A 19,184-nucleotide genomic window follows, 5' to 3' on the forward strand; every position below is an offset into this window, starting at 1 on the left:
TTCACAACCTATCAGTCTGCCAAGCCTGTGAACAAGAAATGCCCAGAGATGCCAGGCCAGTAAACCTCATCAGCTCCACAACACAGGACGGCATTCAACAATAAATAGGTTTATTTCTCCAAGTCCACAAACAGTTGTATACAACTCAGCCACAATGCTGTAATTTTAAATTTCATGTAACACTAAAATAAAAGCTGTAAATGATCAGCATTAAAGTGAATGACATGGAAACAAAACAGCACTGAATCAGTGCCTGATACTAGGAGTCCAGTTTCCGTTTCTTCATGTGTTGACCTTGTCTGTTTGGGCTGCCATGTTCTGCCAAGTGAAAAGTCAAGTAGCAACATCAGTACAAAAACTCACAGGAATATCAGCCAAACATCATGTAAACTGTATTTTACCACTATATTTGTCTAAAAAATTGAGAACATAAGTGGGTAAGAACTGGTTACTTAGAACCATCTAGCATCCTGAGGAGGTACTGTGTAGCCCTTTATTACCTGTTCCCAGGTGTCGGTGAGGAGGTCTGTATGTGTGTGCTTGGAGTCCTCTGCTCTGAGGGTTTACTGGTTCCTGAGGGTGAAGGGGGGGCCTCTGGGGAGTTCGACTACGGGTCATCATCGTGTGTTTTCGGCCAGGCGTATCGGGCTGTCCAGGTTTGAGCTCCTTGGCTGGAACGTCCAGCATGTCAATGCTGTCCATAGTAAAGTCCCACAGCTCAGCTTCATCTGGTAATTAGAGACATGCCCTTCATAACGCGTCATTTAAATGCTAAACCAACTCACTGAACTAGGCCTGCAATCAAACACACCAGCAAAGCTGCACTGTTTTTGAACACGAGTTTCAACATGACAAAATGATGTATGGTTACAAGTAAGTATTAATGATGATTTTGTCAAGCAAAGGAATTTTTAATGGAAGTGTGTGTTGAGCAACAGTCCATCAGGACAAGGACAGTCCAATTAATGAAGCTTCTCAGAGCAAAGCAGAGTGTAGCTCTGGGAACCATGGAAATCCAAATCACCTCTTCTCCACCCTCCTGTAAGACCAGCCACATGAAAAAGGCGGTGTCCAGTGTAGAAAAAACCTCCACATAAATGACAAAACATCTTACCAACCAGGTAATCTTCTCCTTTGGTTATGCTCTGCTGCCCATTGGGTGTGCTGTGATTAATGGGGCCCAAAGCCTGGGCTGAGAAGACAAACACTCATGTAGAATGTCCACCATACATTATAACCCCCATACACCCCCTCATGCATCACACTCCGTCACACACAGTGTGAAACATCTGACTGCCTCTTGCACAGAGTCTCTCTGTAAATGGTCTTCTGTCCATGACTGGGCTGGAGAACACTGAAGATAACTTTTCCTACACATAGCTATGTAGTCCAAGAACAATCAGTAACCAAATTACAATTACAAAATTATCCTCTCGACCAGTACCTTGCCTAATACAAGGTTCATTTTCTGTGGCAGGCATTGTAGGTTCAGTCTTCATCTGTGGCAGAGCCTGCTGAATTCTCTTGGCTTCCATCTCCTGAAGAAACTTCTGCTGAAGCTGCTGCTGCCTCAGCTTCCTCTGCTGCTTAGAGTCCAGCAGAGTGTCAGAGGTCGACTGGTCGGCCACATCCACAGACCTGCACCGAGGATCAGATAGAGAGAGAGACAGAGAGGGAGACTCAGAAACATCAGGTAAGTTTTTAAGGATGTCCCACAGAGAAAATATAAAGCATCAATGCCAACAGTGGCTGTATTTTAACATGTTTATTTAACTTGCTTTTCGGCATTGTGAATAACCTGGATGAGTAGTGTGGTCTATTTTCACTGTTCTCCTGAGCTGAGGGAGGTGCTGTGTGTGTTGAAGCTGTGTCTGTAACAGATCTCCTAAATCTACCGCCATGGTCCTGCCCATTGGTCTGGATTGGACCTCTCAGATCCTCTACCGATGTGTCCCCTGATGGACGCACTGCTGAGCCAACGATGCTTGTCTTGTACCAGCAGGTCATGCTGTCATACCGGGCCTGCTCTACAGCAGGCTCACTGTCCGACCGCTTGGTCTCAGCAAGGCTCAGAGGTGGCTGAGGCTAAAGACGACACACAAACAGATTTCCTTCACTCCTAAGACACTCTCTCAAATCTGCCTGCAGTTAACTAGTGTCTCTTAACTCTCTCCTCAGGGACCATCACATTGTACAAGCCATTTTTCTGAATGGGCACAGGAACAACAATCAAAAGCAGTGGGAAGCTATCAATAGCAGTGGTAATAAACATAACAATCAAAAGCAAGATACCTCCTTAGGTATTTTATTTATGGCTATGAGGTATTCCTTGTTAAGGATGCAGTTCCCAAGAGCATTTCCAAAGCACCTGAGGAAATACAAGGCAGATTCTTAAAGATTAACTATAATACAATTCCCCAACACACAATTCCATAGTAACATTTGATCTCATCATTTAAGTTAACTTTCTAATTGGTAACTTAACTTTGACCAAATGTGTCAAACATCATAACATGGTACTACACTGGGTGCCCACACCCTCACTGTGAGCAGACATGCAGGATGAGTGGGAAAGAGCAGTGTGTTACTTTAGTGCTCTTTTCAGACCATCTGTCACTGCCTCTTTTCTGGCCTTCTCCAGTGACAGAGCTTTGGACTTGAGTCCTTCACTAACCCCGTAGCCCACATCTTCATGGTAAGTGCCATCCTGTGAGGAGGAGATGAGGACAGATTCATATTACACACAGTCTGTACCCCAGAACTAAGTCAGTATAGTTAGTATGTAAACGTATGTCAGCATTAACCTGACATTTAATTTTAAGCTAAGAGAAGACAATAAGGTATATAAATAAATACTGTTTTAATTAAAAAGTGTTGCTTTACCTTAAGCTGAACTTTCACAAATGCACTAACCCCAACATAAAACTTCCCATTGATGAGGTCCACAAAGTCTGTCAAGTTTGGTTACAGATCATTAGTTGTATGTGAAACAAAAAAGAAACCCTAACAGGTAAACATATGTAAACACAGTTAAACCATTAACACTTTTTGGAATTTTTGCAGACATTAATTAATCTTATTACAGAGTTCATTATACTACAGAACATTATATTCTTATTTAACTAATCTAACTCTTACCAACATTTTGTTGAGAGACAGAGTGAGACCAACCATTGTAACCAAACATCTCATTGGCCAAGCTGATGACCCGATGTCCTTCAATGTAGCACACCTGTAAATAAACGGACAACTTTGATGAGCTCGTTCTAACCACGCTCTCTGTGGACACAGTAAAATACCCAAGTCGCAGTGTTTTTTGTTGTTGTTTCTTTTTATTATTATTATTTGTTTTAAGTGAATTAAGGCACTCCCCAAAAATGGTTGGGAATACGAATGTCTAGGAACTAACTAGGAATATTAAATCCACTGGAGAAGTGAAGTCCCTTACCTTTTGTCCTCCTCCTGCCAACCTGGTGCTGATATATTCAGGTCCGAGTTTTTTTCGCAATGCATTTTGCACAGCCTGGTACTCCTCTGCCGTGTACTGATACTGTAATATGTTTAATGTTAAATATGACGATTCGTGGGCACAGGTTTCTGCAACGCCATCATATCGTTTGACCACTCTATGTTAAAATGACTCTTTAAAACCCCTCTGCCCCACTTTTTAACTTGTCAGAACCAAAAACCAACCCTAGACATATTGTGCAATCGTGACTTGAAAGGTCGCCGATAAGCTTAAAATAGTATTTAACGTGTATAAGTGTAGCATCATTGCCTGTGTCTGAAATGGCATACTACCTACTACTCGCATACTAATTGTGACGTAAAAGTAGTAAGTAGTACGCAGTACATGAAAAATAAAAATTTTGCAGTACACGACAGTTACCCGGATAACGTACTACTCTGGCTAAAATTTGCAGTATACAACCGGAGCTCACTTCTTTGAGTACTGCATCCCATGAAGCAACGCGGTGATTTTCAACTGTCAAAATTTTTTTTTAAAAACATGGCGGACAGTGACAGAAGCGGCTTCAACTTCAACTGTAGCTGCAGTCTCGAATATAAATGTATCAGTTGCATATTTTGGTGTAATATGTCTTCATACGCTTTCTTAAAGGGCTACTTTTGATAGATATTTGTTGTAGTCGTGTGTTGTTCAATTTTAACAGAACAGATAGCCCAACCCATAGCAAACGTGTAGTACACTACACGAAAGTTCTCATAATTGCGTACCATACTGTATACTAGCGTGTGGAGTAGTGTGCAGTACGCAGTGTATACTAGACTAGTATGCCGTTTCGGACACAGCCATTGTGTCATATCTCCAGAATTCACAGAATCATATTTAGTCGATTTGCCCGTATTTCCTTGATACACACCTGTCCGAAACACATGGCGGTTGACCGAGGGTTAATGTTACCCTCTTGTCTCCCGTTGTCGCCGCTCATTTCCCCCCACATCCAAATAGTACAAACCACCTTCTGAAGGTGTGGTCGTCAATTCGGCAAAGATTTCAGTGCTGCACAGTCATGGCTTGTAATGTACTAGCTATGAAAGTTCGTGTGGTGACTTCGTAGCCGTATTTGTTAGATACCCACCGTACTTCATGTGCAACATGCTAGTTTCTAATTACCACTCGAGCTAGGAGTTAACGTATCAGTTAGCTCTGAACATCTGAGAAATTGATCCAAACAGCCAGAAGCATGGCTCCATATAAATACCCGGTACTGGAATAAGAGCTGCTGATGAAAAACATAACAATTACAACTTCAATTCTAACTTCCCGCTTCGGCAATTGTAATGACGTCACTCTTTGTTCAATACGCCCAAATGTGCGTAATACGTCACATAACGTTGAACGTCTCACTTAAAGTGTTTTTTAAATAAATAAATAAAGACATACGTAAATATTTTCATGCCGTCCAAACTTCGCTCCCGATTTTCACTTTCGAAACGTTCTAAAAATTCGTATCAACAACTTTTATTTAATTTCTTTAGCTCACTATTAACTGACACATGTAGTTACAAATTCAATCAAAATGCATGGTGAGGGCTTATAGAAAGGCATTAAATAAAACGTTTTAATATGAATTTTTAGACCAGGATAAATTGACTCATAGTAAGTAGTAAACCTCTAAATAGAAGAGCCCTATGGCTTCGTTCTCCCAGCAAAACAAAGCCACGGGGCTCTTCCATTAGTAGCCAAGGTTTACTACTTCCGAGTTCATTTATCCGGATTACTCACTAAACCACGCGTTTGGAATACCCTCGTGGTCTTGTTCGGATTTATAGTGGGGCCTCTGACAGAGGGAGAGGGATGAGATTTAGGTTAAAATGGTAGACCACCATTTTTACGTTGCGGTCAGAAAATTGACGGGTCTGTTTTTCGTCGCAACCACTGCAACACCATGTTTGTCACACGTCAGTTTAAAAGCAATATATTTATATATTTAAGCACAAGAAGAGAATGGCTGTATAAAACTGCACCAACGTTGGTTAGCGTACGCCTAAAGTTGCCATTACTATTGATGATGTGAGCAGACTACTGGTTGTGTTTAAGAGTAGGCCTATGCCTCATCTATCTATCTATCTATCTATCTATCTATCTATCTATTTGACAGTGGTATCAGGCTATACTTCGCGTTTTAGCCGTGCAAACATGGTCCCTGAAATCAGTCCCGGCACTGAGGGGCTTGCCCCCACGTACCCCACCACTTACACATAATTCTCCAAATGTCCCGCCCTGGGCGTCATCGCCCGCCCTGGACATGCCTGTCTGCGTCACCAACTCCATTTCCCACCAATCATCAGTCCTCGCTTGTTTGCACAGTATTTTTTTTTTACCAATAGGCTACTGTTATTAAAAGTTATCGTTCTGCCGACACATAACTCCTGAATAATCAATAATTAAAATATTTCCCTTCTGACTACATTCTCGAGCTTTTGGATGCATTTAGTACTATGGAAAAGCTATAGATGTGAACAGTTTTGAGTGTCTACCTGTCATATTTGGTACTTTAAACGTTAAGCGTTTTTCACGTAAAGCATTTAGACTGTCCCCCATGTTTACAGTTAGTGGATTTTGTGACTGGAAGCATGCAGTGGACACTGGGAAAGAACTTCATAAACACCTAGCGTCAAAAGAACACCAGATTTGTGACGCTATGTCGAGGGACCAGATTGGTACAGAAATTACAACTTTAATCAATGCAGAACTGTTACAACGTAATGAATAATACTTGTCATTAGTAATCGATGACGTCTAGAGAAGGCAAAAGTAAAAGTACCAGTACTCTTGCTAAAAAAAGACTAAGTAAAGTTTAAATAACCCTGCCAAAATGCTTAAGTAATTAAATAGTCACTCACTTACAATTTACAAAAACGGTTATGAGTTTAATTCGACTCAGAGTACTGTTTAGTAGGAGTGTGGGAGAAAATTCTCAGCCTGGGCCAGATGTGACTGAGTCCCAACACCACACTGGTACCTGTCCTAAGACAAAACAATAAAAGTCCAACGTTGAGTCAGATGCAGTATAAGTTTATTGTATAGTTCAAAAGGCATACAACAAACTGAGTCAGGTCCCGGGGAGTGACTGACGCATTCCCACAAAGCACCGATTCTTATACATATTCTTATCAATTCCCCAAAAAAGATACACATTGCCTCATCTCTTTGTAGTGGGGCGCCCCTGCCGGCCCAGCCTCACAGATTCCCCCTCGACTCTGCATTACGTCATTATTTCTTATTTTCCCTTTACACCTAGCATAAGTTGTCACCAATATTTACTGCCCTGCTCATTAGTGGAATAAGACTTACTATGAAACCTTGAACGTTTCACCATCTGCATGCGTTGTTAATGAATACAACACACCGGCAGAGGCTCCTTCCTTATCTCACATGCAGCCCCTAAAGGGCCTCACAGGCCTCTTCCTTTCGAACACAGAGAGCTTGATATTTCTTGTAATACAAAAGATTGTATAGTTATAACTTGTAATATAAATGATTACACTGATTCACCCCTGTAATAATGAGTACATTATTGTGACATTGTATTCATGTTGGCTGAAATGATTATCTTAAGGAGCATATTATTTCTCCGACAGAGCACTTCTACTTCTACATTTACTTTTACCACCTGATGTCGTCGAGTTCCTTGAGTGAACCAGCTATCTTTTAGAGGTGACCATGATGATTTTGATTGTTTGGCTGATTCTGCGCCGTGGTGGTTGTCCAACGGCATCTCGGATTTATCTGGTTCACGATCAAGTAAAAAACAACGTGGTAAGACGAGTAGGAATTTAATGTTAATTTGAAAGATAGCCTAATTAATGTTATTACGAAATGAGGCTAATGTGCCCCCCCGAAAAAAAATTTAATGCCCGTCCGTTCATTTGTGTAAATTATGAATATTATGTATGCGGAACGCACTGTCGGTTAAATTAACTATAGGTTATTTAATAGGTTGTCTGCGAAGCACCGATCATTGTTAACTGTATACCACATTCATGTGTGTTTTGATATCACATTTGATCTGTTTTTGTGTGACCACCTCAGTAGTACAGACACTCTGCGCGTTCCCGTTATCAGGCACGTACATCCCTCGTCTGGTTTGCTGTCTGGTCAGACAGCGTCTACTGCAATTCGGGAAACAACTAGGAGGGGCTAGCAGAGATGCCACAGGAATGATCCTCAGCGAGCCCACGTCGCACACATCCGCATGAGGATTAAGTTGCGAATGTTGTTTCATACACCTACAATGAAAGCCGAAGAAGCGTGACCCTATCATGGCTGTTTTGTGTTTTCTTCAAAGTTAGCGTGATCACCGTGGTTTTGACATCTTCATAGCATGCAGAGCGCATGACGGCTAGTTGTAAGTGTGATGTTACATGTATTCTCTCTTGGGTAAGAATATGAACGAGAAAAGGGTATGCACTGCAATGATTCTTTAGTTTATACACCATTTTCAGGAAAATGGAAAAGGAAAATGTGAAACGAAACTAGCCCTTACCCGGTGAAACGACAGAAAGGAATAAACGTGTCTCTTCTTTGGACAGACTATCATATCTCTGTTGCCCTGAGTCAACATTTGTTGTATTAGAGATGTACGGAGCAGTCGTTGAGATCCAGAGATCGCAAACTTGCGGTGTTCACATTGTTTTAAGAACTCGTGTTAGAGAGGGCTTCCTGCTAACATGTGTTTATTCGAACTACTTAAGAATCAAGGTGGGCTCTTCCTTTTCCGAAAAACAACGTGAACATATTATGGCATGCGATATGGACTGACTTAAAGAGACATGTATCACATGCAGAATTACGCTGCTATGCTTGTAATCGATATCACTGCTAATATGCAGACATTGGTTTGATTGTGCGGGAGATTTAGTGACAGGCCAGGTATAAGAACAGTTAGAGTAAGTGTGATGCAAGAGTCTTTGTTGTATCGCACCCTAGCTCTTTGTTAAAGGTAGTGAATGACAAACATACCGTTAGGTGGCGCATTAGTTGTAGTAGATGTTGTAATATGTAGTCGTTCAAACGGACGCGATATTTGAATTCACTCAAGCATTGTTCTGAATTGTTGTTGCTGCTGTTGTCAGGGAACCAAGGGATCTATCATGATTATGATTATGATTATTATTATGATAATGATGATGGTGATCATGATATAATAATAACAATAACAACAACAAGTTCAAGTTCAAGTTTATTTAGAGCTCAATATCACTGTTTACAGTCTCAAAGGGCTTTACAGGCCACAACAGTCCAATCAAAACACGGCACCCCCTGACTTAATCCTCATGGCGGGCAAGAAGAAACTCCCCAAAAACCCAAAAGGGAAATGGGAAAATGGGAGAAATCTTGAGAAGGACCACAGAGAGAGGAGACCCTTCCTTGGCCAGACAGATGTGCAGTAGGTGCCGACCACGTGGGCAGTTACAATTGAAAGTAAATTGGAGCATGAACAAAGGGGATGGCGATGCAGACAGGAGGCTGACAGGGGGATGAAAGATGATAACACCAGGATGGATCGGTCCACAGGGCGGGAGGAGTCAGGATCACTGGTATCTCAGGAGTAGCATGTGTGACTCGACAGAGAGAGAGAGAGACAAAAAGAGAAAGAGAGAGAGGGAGAGAGAGAGACACATTGTTAGATGTTCATTTCCACATTTTGGTTAAGGGAAAATATACATTGTGTGCCGAGTGCAGGCAGAGACTCCAGCAAGACTAGCTAGTACAGCATAGTTAAAAGGGAGAGCTAGAAGGTAATACGGACATGATGGCACTCTGGGACTCAAGGCGGCCACCCACTCCACCGTCAACAAACCTGTTGAGTGAACATGTTAGAGTGGGGGGGCGACAGCATCCAAACATCCCAGTTCACCAAACATTCTATGCCCGAGAACCCTCCAGATCTGCTCCTTTGCCAAGTAAAGAGCTGTTAGCAAAAGGCTTGGCTAAACAGATAAGTTTTCAGCCTTGACTTAAACATAGAGACTGTGTCTGAGTCTCGAACATTAATTGGGAGGCAGTTCCATAACTGTGGGGCTCTGTAAGAGAAGGCTCTGCCCCCTGCTGTAGCCATCACTACTCGAGGTACCAACAAATAGCCTGCACCTTTTGATCTAAGTAGGTGTGGTGGATCATAAAAGACCAGGAGTTCGCGCAGGTACTGTGGTGCAAGACCATTTAGTGCTCTATAGGTCAATAGTAAGATTTTATAATCAATACGAGATTTGACTGGGAGCCAGTGCAGCGTGGATAAGATAGGGGTGATGTGATCATATCTTTTGGTTTTAGTAAGAACTCTGGCTGCTGCATTCTGAACTAACTGTAGCTTATTTATACACCTATTAGAACATCCAGACAGTAAGGCATTACAGTAGTCTAACCTAGAGGTCATGAAAGCATGAACCAATTTTTCAGCATCTTGAAATGACAATGCATTTCTTATCCTGTTAATATTTCTAAGATGAAAGAGGGCTATCCTGGTAATATTATCTACATGAGCTTCAAATGAAAGACTGGGGTCAATAATTACACCAAGGTCTTTTACTGCTGCACCTGATGAAAGAGAAAGGCCATCCGGAGTAACTATGTGATCGGAAAGCTTACTCCTAGCTGCATGTGATCCTAGTACAAGTACTTCTGTTTTTTCAGAGTTAAGTGAGAGGAAGTTAGTAAGCATCCACTGCCTAATATCCTTTAGACATTCCTCAATTTTGTTAAGCTGGTGTCTCTCGTCTGGCTTCGCTGAGACATACAACTGTGTGTCATCAGCATAGCAGTGGAAGCTAATACCGTGTTTACGAATAATATTACCTAGAGGTAGCATATATAAAGAGAAAAGCAGTTGGCCTAAAACAGAACCTTGTGGGACTCCAAACTTTACCTCAGTATGTGCAGAGAAGTCACCATTTACATCAACAAACTGATAACAATCAGTCAAGTAGGACCTAAGCCATAAGAGGGCCGTTCCCTTAACTCCAACAACATTTTCTAGTCTATCAAGGAGAATGGTATGATCAGTGGTGTCAAAGGCTGCACTGAGGTCAAGCAACACAAGCAAGGAGACACAACCCTGATCAGAGGCCAGTAGTAGGTCATTTGCAACTTTAACCAGTGCTGTCTCTGTGCTGTGATGAGGCCTAAATCCTGACTGATACATTTCATGAATGTTATTCTTATGTAAGTATGAGCATAACTGCTGTGCTACAGCCTTTTCTAGGATCTTGGAGATAAAGGGGAGGTTAGATATTGGCCTGTAGTTGGACAATGAACAGGGGTCAAGGTCAGGTTTTTTAATTAGGGGTTTGATAACTGCTAGTTTAAAAGATTTAGGTACATAGCCAGTGCTAAGGGAGGAATTGATTATTTTTAGAAGCGGTTCGATGACTACTGGTAGTATCTGCTTGAGGAAACGTGTAGGTAAGGGATCTAGTACACAAGTTGGTGATTTTGATGAAGAAATTAGGTTAATTCGGTCGCTTGAAGGGGAGTAAACTTCTAATCGCTGATCTGATATAGTTATATTGTTATCTACAGTGTTAGTGATCAAATTATCTGGTTTAAAATTTATAGCCTGGATTGTTTGCCTGATATTTTCAATTTTGCTATACTTCCTACATTTAATCTGAGTGTTAGTATAAGATCGAGGGTGTGGCCACCATTATGAGTGGACCCTATGACCGTCTGATTAATCCCTACTGAATCTAGAATGGACACGAACGCTGTTCTCAGAGGATCCTGTGGGTTATCAAAATGAATGTTAAAGTCTCCGACAATTAGAGCTTTGTCCAAAGAAATAACGAGGTTTGAGATAAAATCTGCAAATTCACAGAGGAATTCAGAGTACGGCCCAGGGGGTCTATAGATAATAATTAGTGTGATAGACTGGGTAGACTTATTTTTTGTGGCTACATATGTTATGTTTGTATAAAGAACTTCAAACGCATTGAATTTATGTAGAGGTTTTTGTATGATGCCTAGTTTATCATTATAAATAACTGCAACGCCTCCTCCTCTGCTAGTTAGACGAGGCTGGTATTTATAACTGTATCCGGGAGGACTAGCTTCATTTAATGCGACGTACTCATTTGTTTTGATCCAAGTTTCTGTTAAACACAGTACATTAAACTCCTGATCAGTAATAATTTCATTGACAATAAGCGCTTTAGGTGTAAGAGATCTAATATTTAACAGTCCTAGCCTTAGATCGAAGGTGCTGGTGGTATATTCAGTATGATTTAAATCTATGTTAATTAGGTTACGAGAACAAATTCTCTGAGTGTTTCTACATTTTCGTATAGGTCGGGGAACAGCTCAAAACTATTCCAGTTGTCTATAAAGCCCACATTGTTGTCAGAACACCACCTGGACATCCAGCAGTTCAGCGACCATAACCTGCTGTAAACTACATCGCCTCGCCGCATTTGGATGGGGCCAGATCATATTACTGCATCGGACATCGTCTTCGCTAATTTACAGACCTCTATGATATTACTTTTAGTAATCTCTGATTGACGAAGGCGTATATCGTTAGCTCCTACATGAAAAACTATCTTTGAAAACCTATGCTTACTTAACACTTTAAGATTACTTGCTATGTCCGGCTCCCGGTATACAGCTAACTAAGGCTGCTGGTGCCCCTAAAGGTCTAGCTAATTTCACGTGACGTTGAATGGAATCTCCTATAACCAGAGCTTTTTCAGGTTTCTCAGCGGGTGTTTCACTGAGGAGGGCAAACCTGTTTGACACGTGAAGCGGGGAGTGGTGTGTCTCTCGTGGGCTAGCCTTAGCGTTAGCTTTGGCTTTGCACTTATGCCGCCGAGTCGTCACCCATTCGCCCCGCTGTGAGGGCTCTAGTGCCGGAGTCGGGGAGCTGCTAACTCTTCCTGAGCCATCCAGATTTTCTTTTACAGGAACTAGGCTATTCTCACTCTCACTAAGCCTCTCTAGCATCTGGATGCGCATCTCTAATGCTACAATCTTCTCCGTCAGGGAGCTAACTAATGTACATTTAGCACAAACAGAGCTATTATTAATGACGGAGGAAGAATGGCTAAACATCCTGCACTCGACACACTGAACAAGCTGAGTATTTGCCATAGTGAAAGTTTCACGTACCTTAGTCGGAGATTTAATTGGTATTAAATTAGGCGTTGGTATTTAAATTAGGCAGTTCACGCGTAGAGTCGCACAGGAACAAACAACAACAAAAGCAATAATAATAACAGCAGCAACAACAACAATAACAACAACAACAATAATAACATCAATAATAATAATATTAATAAATATTTATTATTATTATTATTATTTATTTTTATTATTACTTATTAATAAATAATAATAATAATAAATATGAGTAGTACTACTACTACTACTAATATTATTATTGTTGTTGTTGTTATCAGTAGTAGTAGTGGTGTTATTGTTGTTGTTTTTGTTTTTGTTGTCACCTACCATCGAGGGACTTTCCATTCAAGTATTCATGTGGATGTGCGTTGTAATGAGCATGATGGCATGCATCTGTTAGTGTGTGTGTGTGAGAGAGAGAGAGAGAGCATAAAAATCAGCTTCAGAGATATGAATAAAAATAAGGCCACTCAACACTGTTCAATGAGAAAGCTACAAAACTCACCACTGGCCTGAGTTGAGGATACCTTGTTCCTGTTTTTGTTGGTGTTTACTGATGGTACAAAGAGACTGAAAACAGATAATTATGTGAAAACTAAGGCATATTTCATAGTGTTCCAATGCGTTTTCTGTGGGAGGTTTGGTAACTTGACACAGTTTTATAACTAAATAACTGGCTCTGTTGTGAGTCAAGGCGTCTGCTGAGAGCAGGATCATCTCCAGTAGGTGGGTAATTAGAATTACTCAGAATGGACTGAGTTTTAAAACACAGCTCACAGCTCACCCAAACACTACTAGGGTGTGTTTCTAAAGTCCTTGTTTGGTGTATATATAGTTTCACTGTCAGGAGCCTGTACCTTACTGTGGTTATGTGGTGAACTTCTCAGCAGAAAGCCTGCATTACAGTGATGTTTCACCTCCACACAGCAGTGTGAAGAGCCACTACTCTTACAGAGTCTGGGCCTTGTCCTCATGTGTTGACTCCTACTCAGGAGTCACTGCCATCACAGGCAGTACTCCTGGCCTCCTCAGTGAGAGTGATTACTCAGTTGGGGAGTACTTATGACCTCTTCAATGTAAAGATTAGAACTTGTGTGCATTATAGAATCAACAACATAACTGGCTCTATAATTCACACAACTCTAGTCATTTCCATTTCTGTTTCTATTTTAATTTTTATTCATATGATGACTGAAGAGTAACTGAAGATGTACATGTATTATAGACCATTCAATATAAACACTGAAAATCACAACAGATTTAATTTAATAAACACTGTATGCATTACTAGTGAAACTCTCAGGGAATCCGCTCTCTGATATCTCTGTCAGGTGCACTGAGGGTGTAAACAAAACTGTCTTTCATACTGTAAGGAACGAGACCGAAGACCTGCTGCTGTAATTTCCCAGTGTCCTTCAAGAGCATTTAAAATCTGACATAGGCTCTTCGGTAGACTAATCGTTCACCTACAGAAGTGCTTTTGCTGTTGAAAGCTGTTCAGAATCACATTGGCTTCACCATAAGACCCACATTTGGTCTGCATGCAGAGAGCCTGGAAAACACCCATATGCAGCTCTGATACACTACTTCAGATCACCTTAAAATATATACATCTGTTTTTCTCCTCAGAGTGCAGTCGTTTGTGAAAGATGCTGGAGGACTTGTATGGAGCACATATTTTGCCGCCCACCCCAAGATCAGCAACATTTAGTTTTTCCCGTCTTGCAGCCCTACCACGTTGCCTGCCCATGGATGGGAGCAGTCATCCTATCCGCAGGTATACCTCATGCTAGCACCCAAGCTACAGCTGTGTTCTCAGCACTGTGCAGTAGAAAGAGTTCTCCATCTGCCTAATCACATTGGCACTCACCACACACCCCTCCAGCCATGTTGACAGATGATGTGGTGAGTGTGAGAAAGAGTTGCAGTTTGGGACAGCATATGCTAACTCACCAGGATGAGTTATTTACAGAATGAGGCATGTTACTGCTGGATTATGAACTGTACTGTCAGAATCAGGCGTTTTATCGCTGGATTATGAACTGTACTGTCAGAATCAGGCGTGTTACTGCTGGATTACGAACTGTGCTGTCAGAATCAGGTGTGTTACTGGTGGATTATGAACTGTACTGTCAGAATCAGGTATGTTAATGCTGGATTATGAACTGTGCTTTCAGAATCAGGCGTGTTACTGCTGGATTATGAACTGTACTGTCAGATGAGTCAAAGGAACTCTGAACATGGCACTGCACTGAAATAAGAGATAATAATGATAAGTTAAGTTAAGTCTCTGTGATTGCACACACACACTGTGAACAGCGAGCAGTGAATTTGTCTCTGCATTTAACCCATCCAACACACCAGTAGTGAACACAAAACAGACGCAGGAGCAGTGGGCAGCATTCCTCTGCACCCGGGGAGCATTAGGGTTAAGTGCCTTGCTCAAGGGCACACAGCCATGGATGTTGGGCCTGGGAATCGAACCGGCAACCCTCTGGTCACAAGCCCGGTTCTCTAACATTTTAGACCACGGCTGCCCCCAAATGTGGACAGTAGCATGGTACAGTAGCAAAAACCATGGCAGAATAGTCAGTATGACTGCTTGTCTCACTGATCACAGATAGGACTTCTGGATTATCCATTCAGTAATCCCAGGCTCATATCAATACAGTGGATTATAAGCCCCTGCCTGCTCAGTTACACTTTACATAGTTGTACACATCACCATCTAATTTAGGGATATGTGTTTAGGTGATAAATAAGGCTTATTTTCAGTTGGACCCTGTAAATTGGCACTCATCACACCACCCCTTCTCTCACAGCAGTTCTGTGACCAAAACACATTCTTTGCGGTCAGAACTCTCCTGAACACAGAACTGAACACAACTCTGACCAACAGAGTCGCTTTCCCCAGAGTCACCATAGCACTCTCCTGCTGAAGATTAAAACTTTGCCTTGAGGCAGAAAATAGCCATCTCCCTGAACCTCTCAGGATTCACTGATCTTCAGAGAATGGGAGTGGGGAGCTGTGTGTGTGTGTGTGTGTGCGTGTGTGTGATGGCTGAGGTGTAAGTGTGTCATATGTATTTTATTTCAAGTAAGGTGTAGGGAGAAGTGAGGAAGAGTGAATCGTAGTGATAGAAGGAAGGAATCTGTTTTTTAAGATCTGCAGCCATTTAACTGTTGACAATTCTTCCTACTCCTCTCTTTCTCCTGCTTGCTCTTTCTCTCTCTCACTCTCTCTCTCCACCCTTCTGCCTTTCTCTATCTTTGTCTCAGTTCACCCCTCCTTTTTCACTAATTTCTTGGACTCTAGACTAAGTGCTTTGTGTTTCTTTTCTCCTCTGCCACCATGAGGACTCTGTACCGTCTGAAGTTGGTGAGTTCTCCCAACCTGAGTCAGCTTGGCAAGACTGAGAAAGCCTCATTGGAGGAGAGAGGAACAGGGCCAAATGCAACCTGGAACAGGTAAAGTCTTTTTTCATATCTGTGTCTCTTTTCATTTTTGTCTTTCAACATTCTGTATTTGAGTTGTTTTCTATTGGAGACACAGTAAAATACACACAGAGCTCTGACAGATGATGGCTTTGGAATTTCTCCCTTGCCTGTGTACTGAACTGTGTAAGGTGGACATTCTTACCTGTTTCAGGTATGAAATTTAAGGGAAAACTGGAATTGAAATGTCTGTATGTGTTTGTTTCAGTATTCAAAATGCTGTCATTGCTGTATTCCAGAAGAAAGGACTGGCTGACAATGAGCTTTATGTCCTGAATGAGGGTGTAAGGTCAGTTAGATCCAAACGTTACCTCTTCATGTCAGATTTCTTTAAGTGATTTTATTTGTTTAGCAGAAGGTTTTGAATTCAGACATTTCACATGTGTTAAGTACACAATGAAGTCACTATGATGTAACAGTTGATTCACTCTCAACATGTTACTTTTCAACACAGGCAACTGCTGAAAACAGAACTAGGCTCCTTCTTCACGGAGTACCTTCAGGTAGATTTTTTTTCCTCACAGGATACGTTCCAATACAACATTGTTTGTTTGTTTGTTGATATATACATTGTTAGCATGCTGTCCTGCAGTGCTTGGAGGAGTGTTGTTATGGTGTTGGGGTGTGGATAGACAATGTTAATGTCTTTCTTTCTTTCTTTCTTTCTTTCTGTCTTTTTCTTTCTTTCTTTCTTGCCACCAGAACCAGTTGCTGACTAAAGGCATGGTCATTTTGAGAGATAAAATAAGATTCTATGAAGGTCCGTTTTCATTACTGATATAAACATATTGATTTGTCACACACAGAGTTAAGAGACACAGCTGAAGAATAAATGTGATATGTATGTCTTAGGAATGCCTTTTTAGGCTGAAATTGAACTGGTTTGATGTTAAATGAACTCACTTGTGGTTGAAAATATGAGCTAGCTGTGTCTTTGTTTTGCGACAGGTCAGAAACTGCTGGACTCCCTGGCCGAGACCTGGGATTTTTTTTTCTGTGATGTTCTGTCCATGCTCCAGGCCATTTTCCACCCAGTCCAGGTACACAGCTCCACCTGCTGTTCCCACACGGCAAACGCCCATTCACAGAGGGCAGCATTCACAGTGCTCCCCAACACCACAAAACATTGAAATATTCATTACTAGAGGTATTCTGAGATATTTCAATATTTCTGTATTTCTATTTCAACACTGCACTAGACTTGTTATTGAACTGCCTCTGTGTGATATTGCATGGTTAATCGTGTTATTGGATGGTTAATGGTGTATTATTTGATGGTAAATGGTGTATTATAGGATGGTTAATCATGTTATTGGTTGGTAATGGTTAATTGTGTATTGCTGCATGGTTAATCATGAGTTATTGGATGGTTTATCGTGTGATTGGATAGTTACTCATGTATTATTGGATGGTAAATAGTTAACTGCGCATTACTGGAAGGTTAATCATTTTATTGGATGGTTAATCGTGAGTGTTAAAATTGTGTTACAATTGTTGTGGTGTGTCTGTTATTGTAAAGGGCAAAGAGCCTTCCGTGCGCCAGCTGGCCCTGCTGCATTTCCGCAACACTATCACCCTCAACGTGAAGCTGGAGGAGGCTCTTTCCAGACCACGTGCCCGAGTGCCCCCTCCCATCATCCAGATGCTGTTGGTTCTACAGGTACTGCCCATCAAACGCAGTTCAACTGTGGACATCAGAAATCTTTGTTTGTTGTCCATGATTTTAAAAGTCCTTTTATAGTGGAATGGTTGCTGAAATTCAGTTTTCACTGTTCCATTTTTCCATGGTTCCATTTTTTTCTAACTCTTATTGCATACTTTAAAGTTTCAAACAAATATTGAATTCAAAATCCTTAAAGATCTGAGAGCCATTTACGTGAGTGTGATCATGTCCCACAGGACTCTGTCCTACATGACTTCAGACTGACTTCAGACTGCTCTCTATGCTGTATCATGAGCTGATATCTTGCAGGGCGTCCATGAGTCCAAAGGTGTGAGTGAGGAGTACCTGAGACTGGAGTCTCTCATCCAGAAGGTGGTGTCTCCATACTTGGGCACTCAGGGACTTTGTTCTGATGACTGCCAAGCCCCCCATTGCTCATGTGTTCTCGGTAAGTGAGATGATTGAGATGAAATGCGCATGTTTTAAAAAAGTGGATGGGTTCAAAAAAGTCCGATTCTGAAGATGGACAGCTTGTTCGTCTGTGATGCCCACAGTTCATAAATCAGAATCTCCAGTGAATATTCTAACTGAATATTCCAACTTGACAGACATCTTCTAATCAAAAGGTACTGTTACTTTGTGCGCTCTCTCTCCCTCCTCTTCATCTTTCAGAGAAACATTTGCAGTGGTGCTGGTCCAAACCGGGTGACCTGCCTGTTCCTAATCCAGTGGTGCGTTCTAAGAGCTATAACATACCCATGCTCACACCTGTTGCTGAATATGACTCAGAGGCTACTGCAGTTGGCGGCGTGGGCATCCGACGCCACTCTGCCTGTGAGGTCACTTCTTGTCTGGAGCAGCAAGGCTACCCTGCCTTGTCAGTTGGCATGGAGACCAGCTCTACCCCCAGGCTTTCACTGGATCACGACCTGCCCTTGTCAGAGGCAATGCGGGGGGCCTCTGGGCAGCCCAGTCTTCTCACCCCCACCATCTTTGTTCACAGCTCTGCAGGGCCCCTCAACCCTGCACAGCCCCAGTCCTCTCCTTCTGACAGAGACAAAACTCTGTCCTCTCCCCCCAGCTGCTCCTCCAGCCCAGAAACTATCGTCATGCAGGGGATGGACTCCTTGGAGTCGGATCATGATGGAATCTTTATTGACTTTTCACACTGCCAGTCCGACTCTTTTGGAACCAGCCGGAAGATGAGCTGACATGCCGGTGAACTCTCTTTAACATTCCTTTTAGGAGGAATTACATTTCATCTCAGTTAAGGGGTCAATTTTGAATGCCCCTACTGAACTCAAAACAGCTGTTCTGTATGTGTATGTTTTTTAATAAGTAGGTCAATGTCTTTTTTCCTGAACTGACTGGACTTTCAATACTTAT

The 19,184-nt window shown here is 41.8% G+C and overlaps 2 protein-coding genes across 2 annotated transcripts; one reads left to right on the forward strand and one right to left on the reverse strand.

The window, feature by feature from the left end:
• Positions 1-145: 145 nt before the first annotated feature.
• rad52 (RAD52 homolog, DNA repair protein) lies at positions 146-4,451 on the reverse strand. The gene is made up of 11 exons (XM_030765242.1): positions 4,383-4,451; positions 3,449-3,550; positions 3,139-3,232; positions 2,884-2,951; positions 2,589-2,707; positions 2,293-2,368; positions 1,799-2,085; positions 1,445-1,638; positions 1,115-1,192; positions 501-728; positions 146-318 (listed from the first exon to the last, which is right to left on the reverse strand). The coding sequence occupies exons 1-11, from the start codon at positions 4,449-4,451 to the stop codon at positions 260-262; spliced, it is 1,374 nt and encodes a 457-aa protein (XP_030621102.1). The 3' UTR covers positions 146-259.
• A 3,292-nt stretch (positions 4,452-7,743) lies between these two features.
• Positions 7,744-19,165, forward strand: prr5a (proline rich 5a (renal)). Its single transcript, XM_030765039.1, has 10 exons — positions 7,744-7,874; positions 14,270-14,417; positions 15,998-16,108; positions 16,344-16,424; positions 16,590-16,638; positions 16,838-16,895; positions 17,084-17,175; positions 17,655-17,795; positions 18,108-18,246; positions 18,471-19,165. Exons 2-10 carry the CDS (start codon positions 14,290-14,292, stop codon positions 19,007-19,009), a joined length of 1,338 nt encoding a protein of 445 aa, XP_030620899.1. The 5' UTR covers positions 7,744-7,874; positions 14,270-14,289; the 3' UTR covers positions 19,010-19,165.
• Positions 19,166-19,184: the final 19 nt, after the last annotated feature.

This window comes from Chanos chanos, chromosome 2, assembly GCF_902362185.1.
Source record: "Chanos chanos chromosome 2, fChaCha1.1, whole genome shotgun sequence".
NCBI lineage: Eukaryota > Metazoa > Chordata > Actinopteri > Gonorynchiformes > Chanidae > Chanos > Chanos chanos.

Excerpts from the sequence above, each read along its gene's own strand:
- prr5a (XM_030765039.1), top strand. The coding sequence starts at position 14,290 with ATGCTGGAGGACTTGTATGGAGCACATATTTTGCCGCCCACCCCAAGA. Across the intron at positions 17,176-17,654 it reads CCATTTTCCACCCAGTCCAG|GGCAAAGAGCCTTCCGTGCG; the intron begins GTACACAGCTCC and ends GTTATTGTAAAG. Across the intron at positions 17,796-18,107 it reads AGATGCTGTTGGTTCTACAG|GGCGTCCATGAGTCCAAAGG; the intron begins GTACTGCCCATC and ends GATATCTTGCAG.
- rad52 (XM_030765242.1), bottom strand. The coding sequence starts at position 4,451 with ATGAGCGGCGACAACGGGAGACAAGAGGGTAACATTAACCCTCGGTCA. Across the intron at positions 2,952-3,138 it reads TGTCTCTCAACAAAATGTTG|ACTTTGTGGACCTCATCAAT; the intron begins GTAAGAGTTAGA and ends CAAACTTGACAG. Across the intron at positions 2,369-2,588 it reads GGTCTGAAAAGAGCACTAAA|GTGCTTTGGAAATGCTCTTG; the intron begins GTAACACACTGC and ends GTATTTCCTCAG.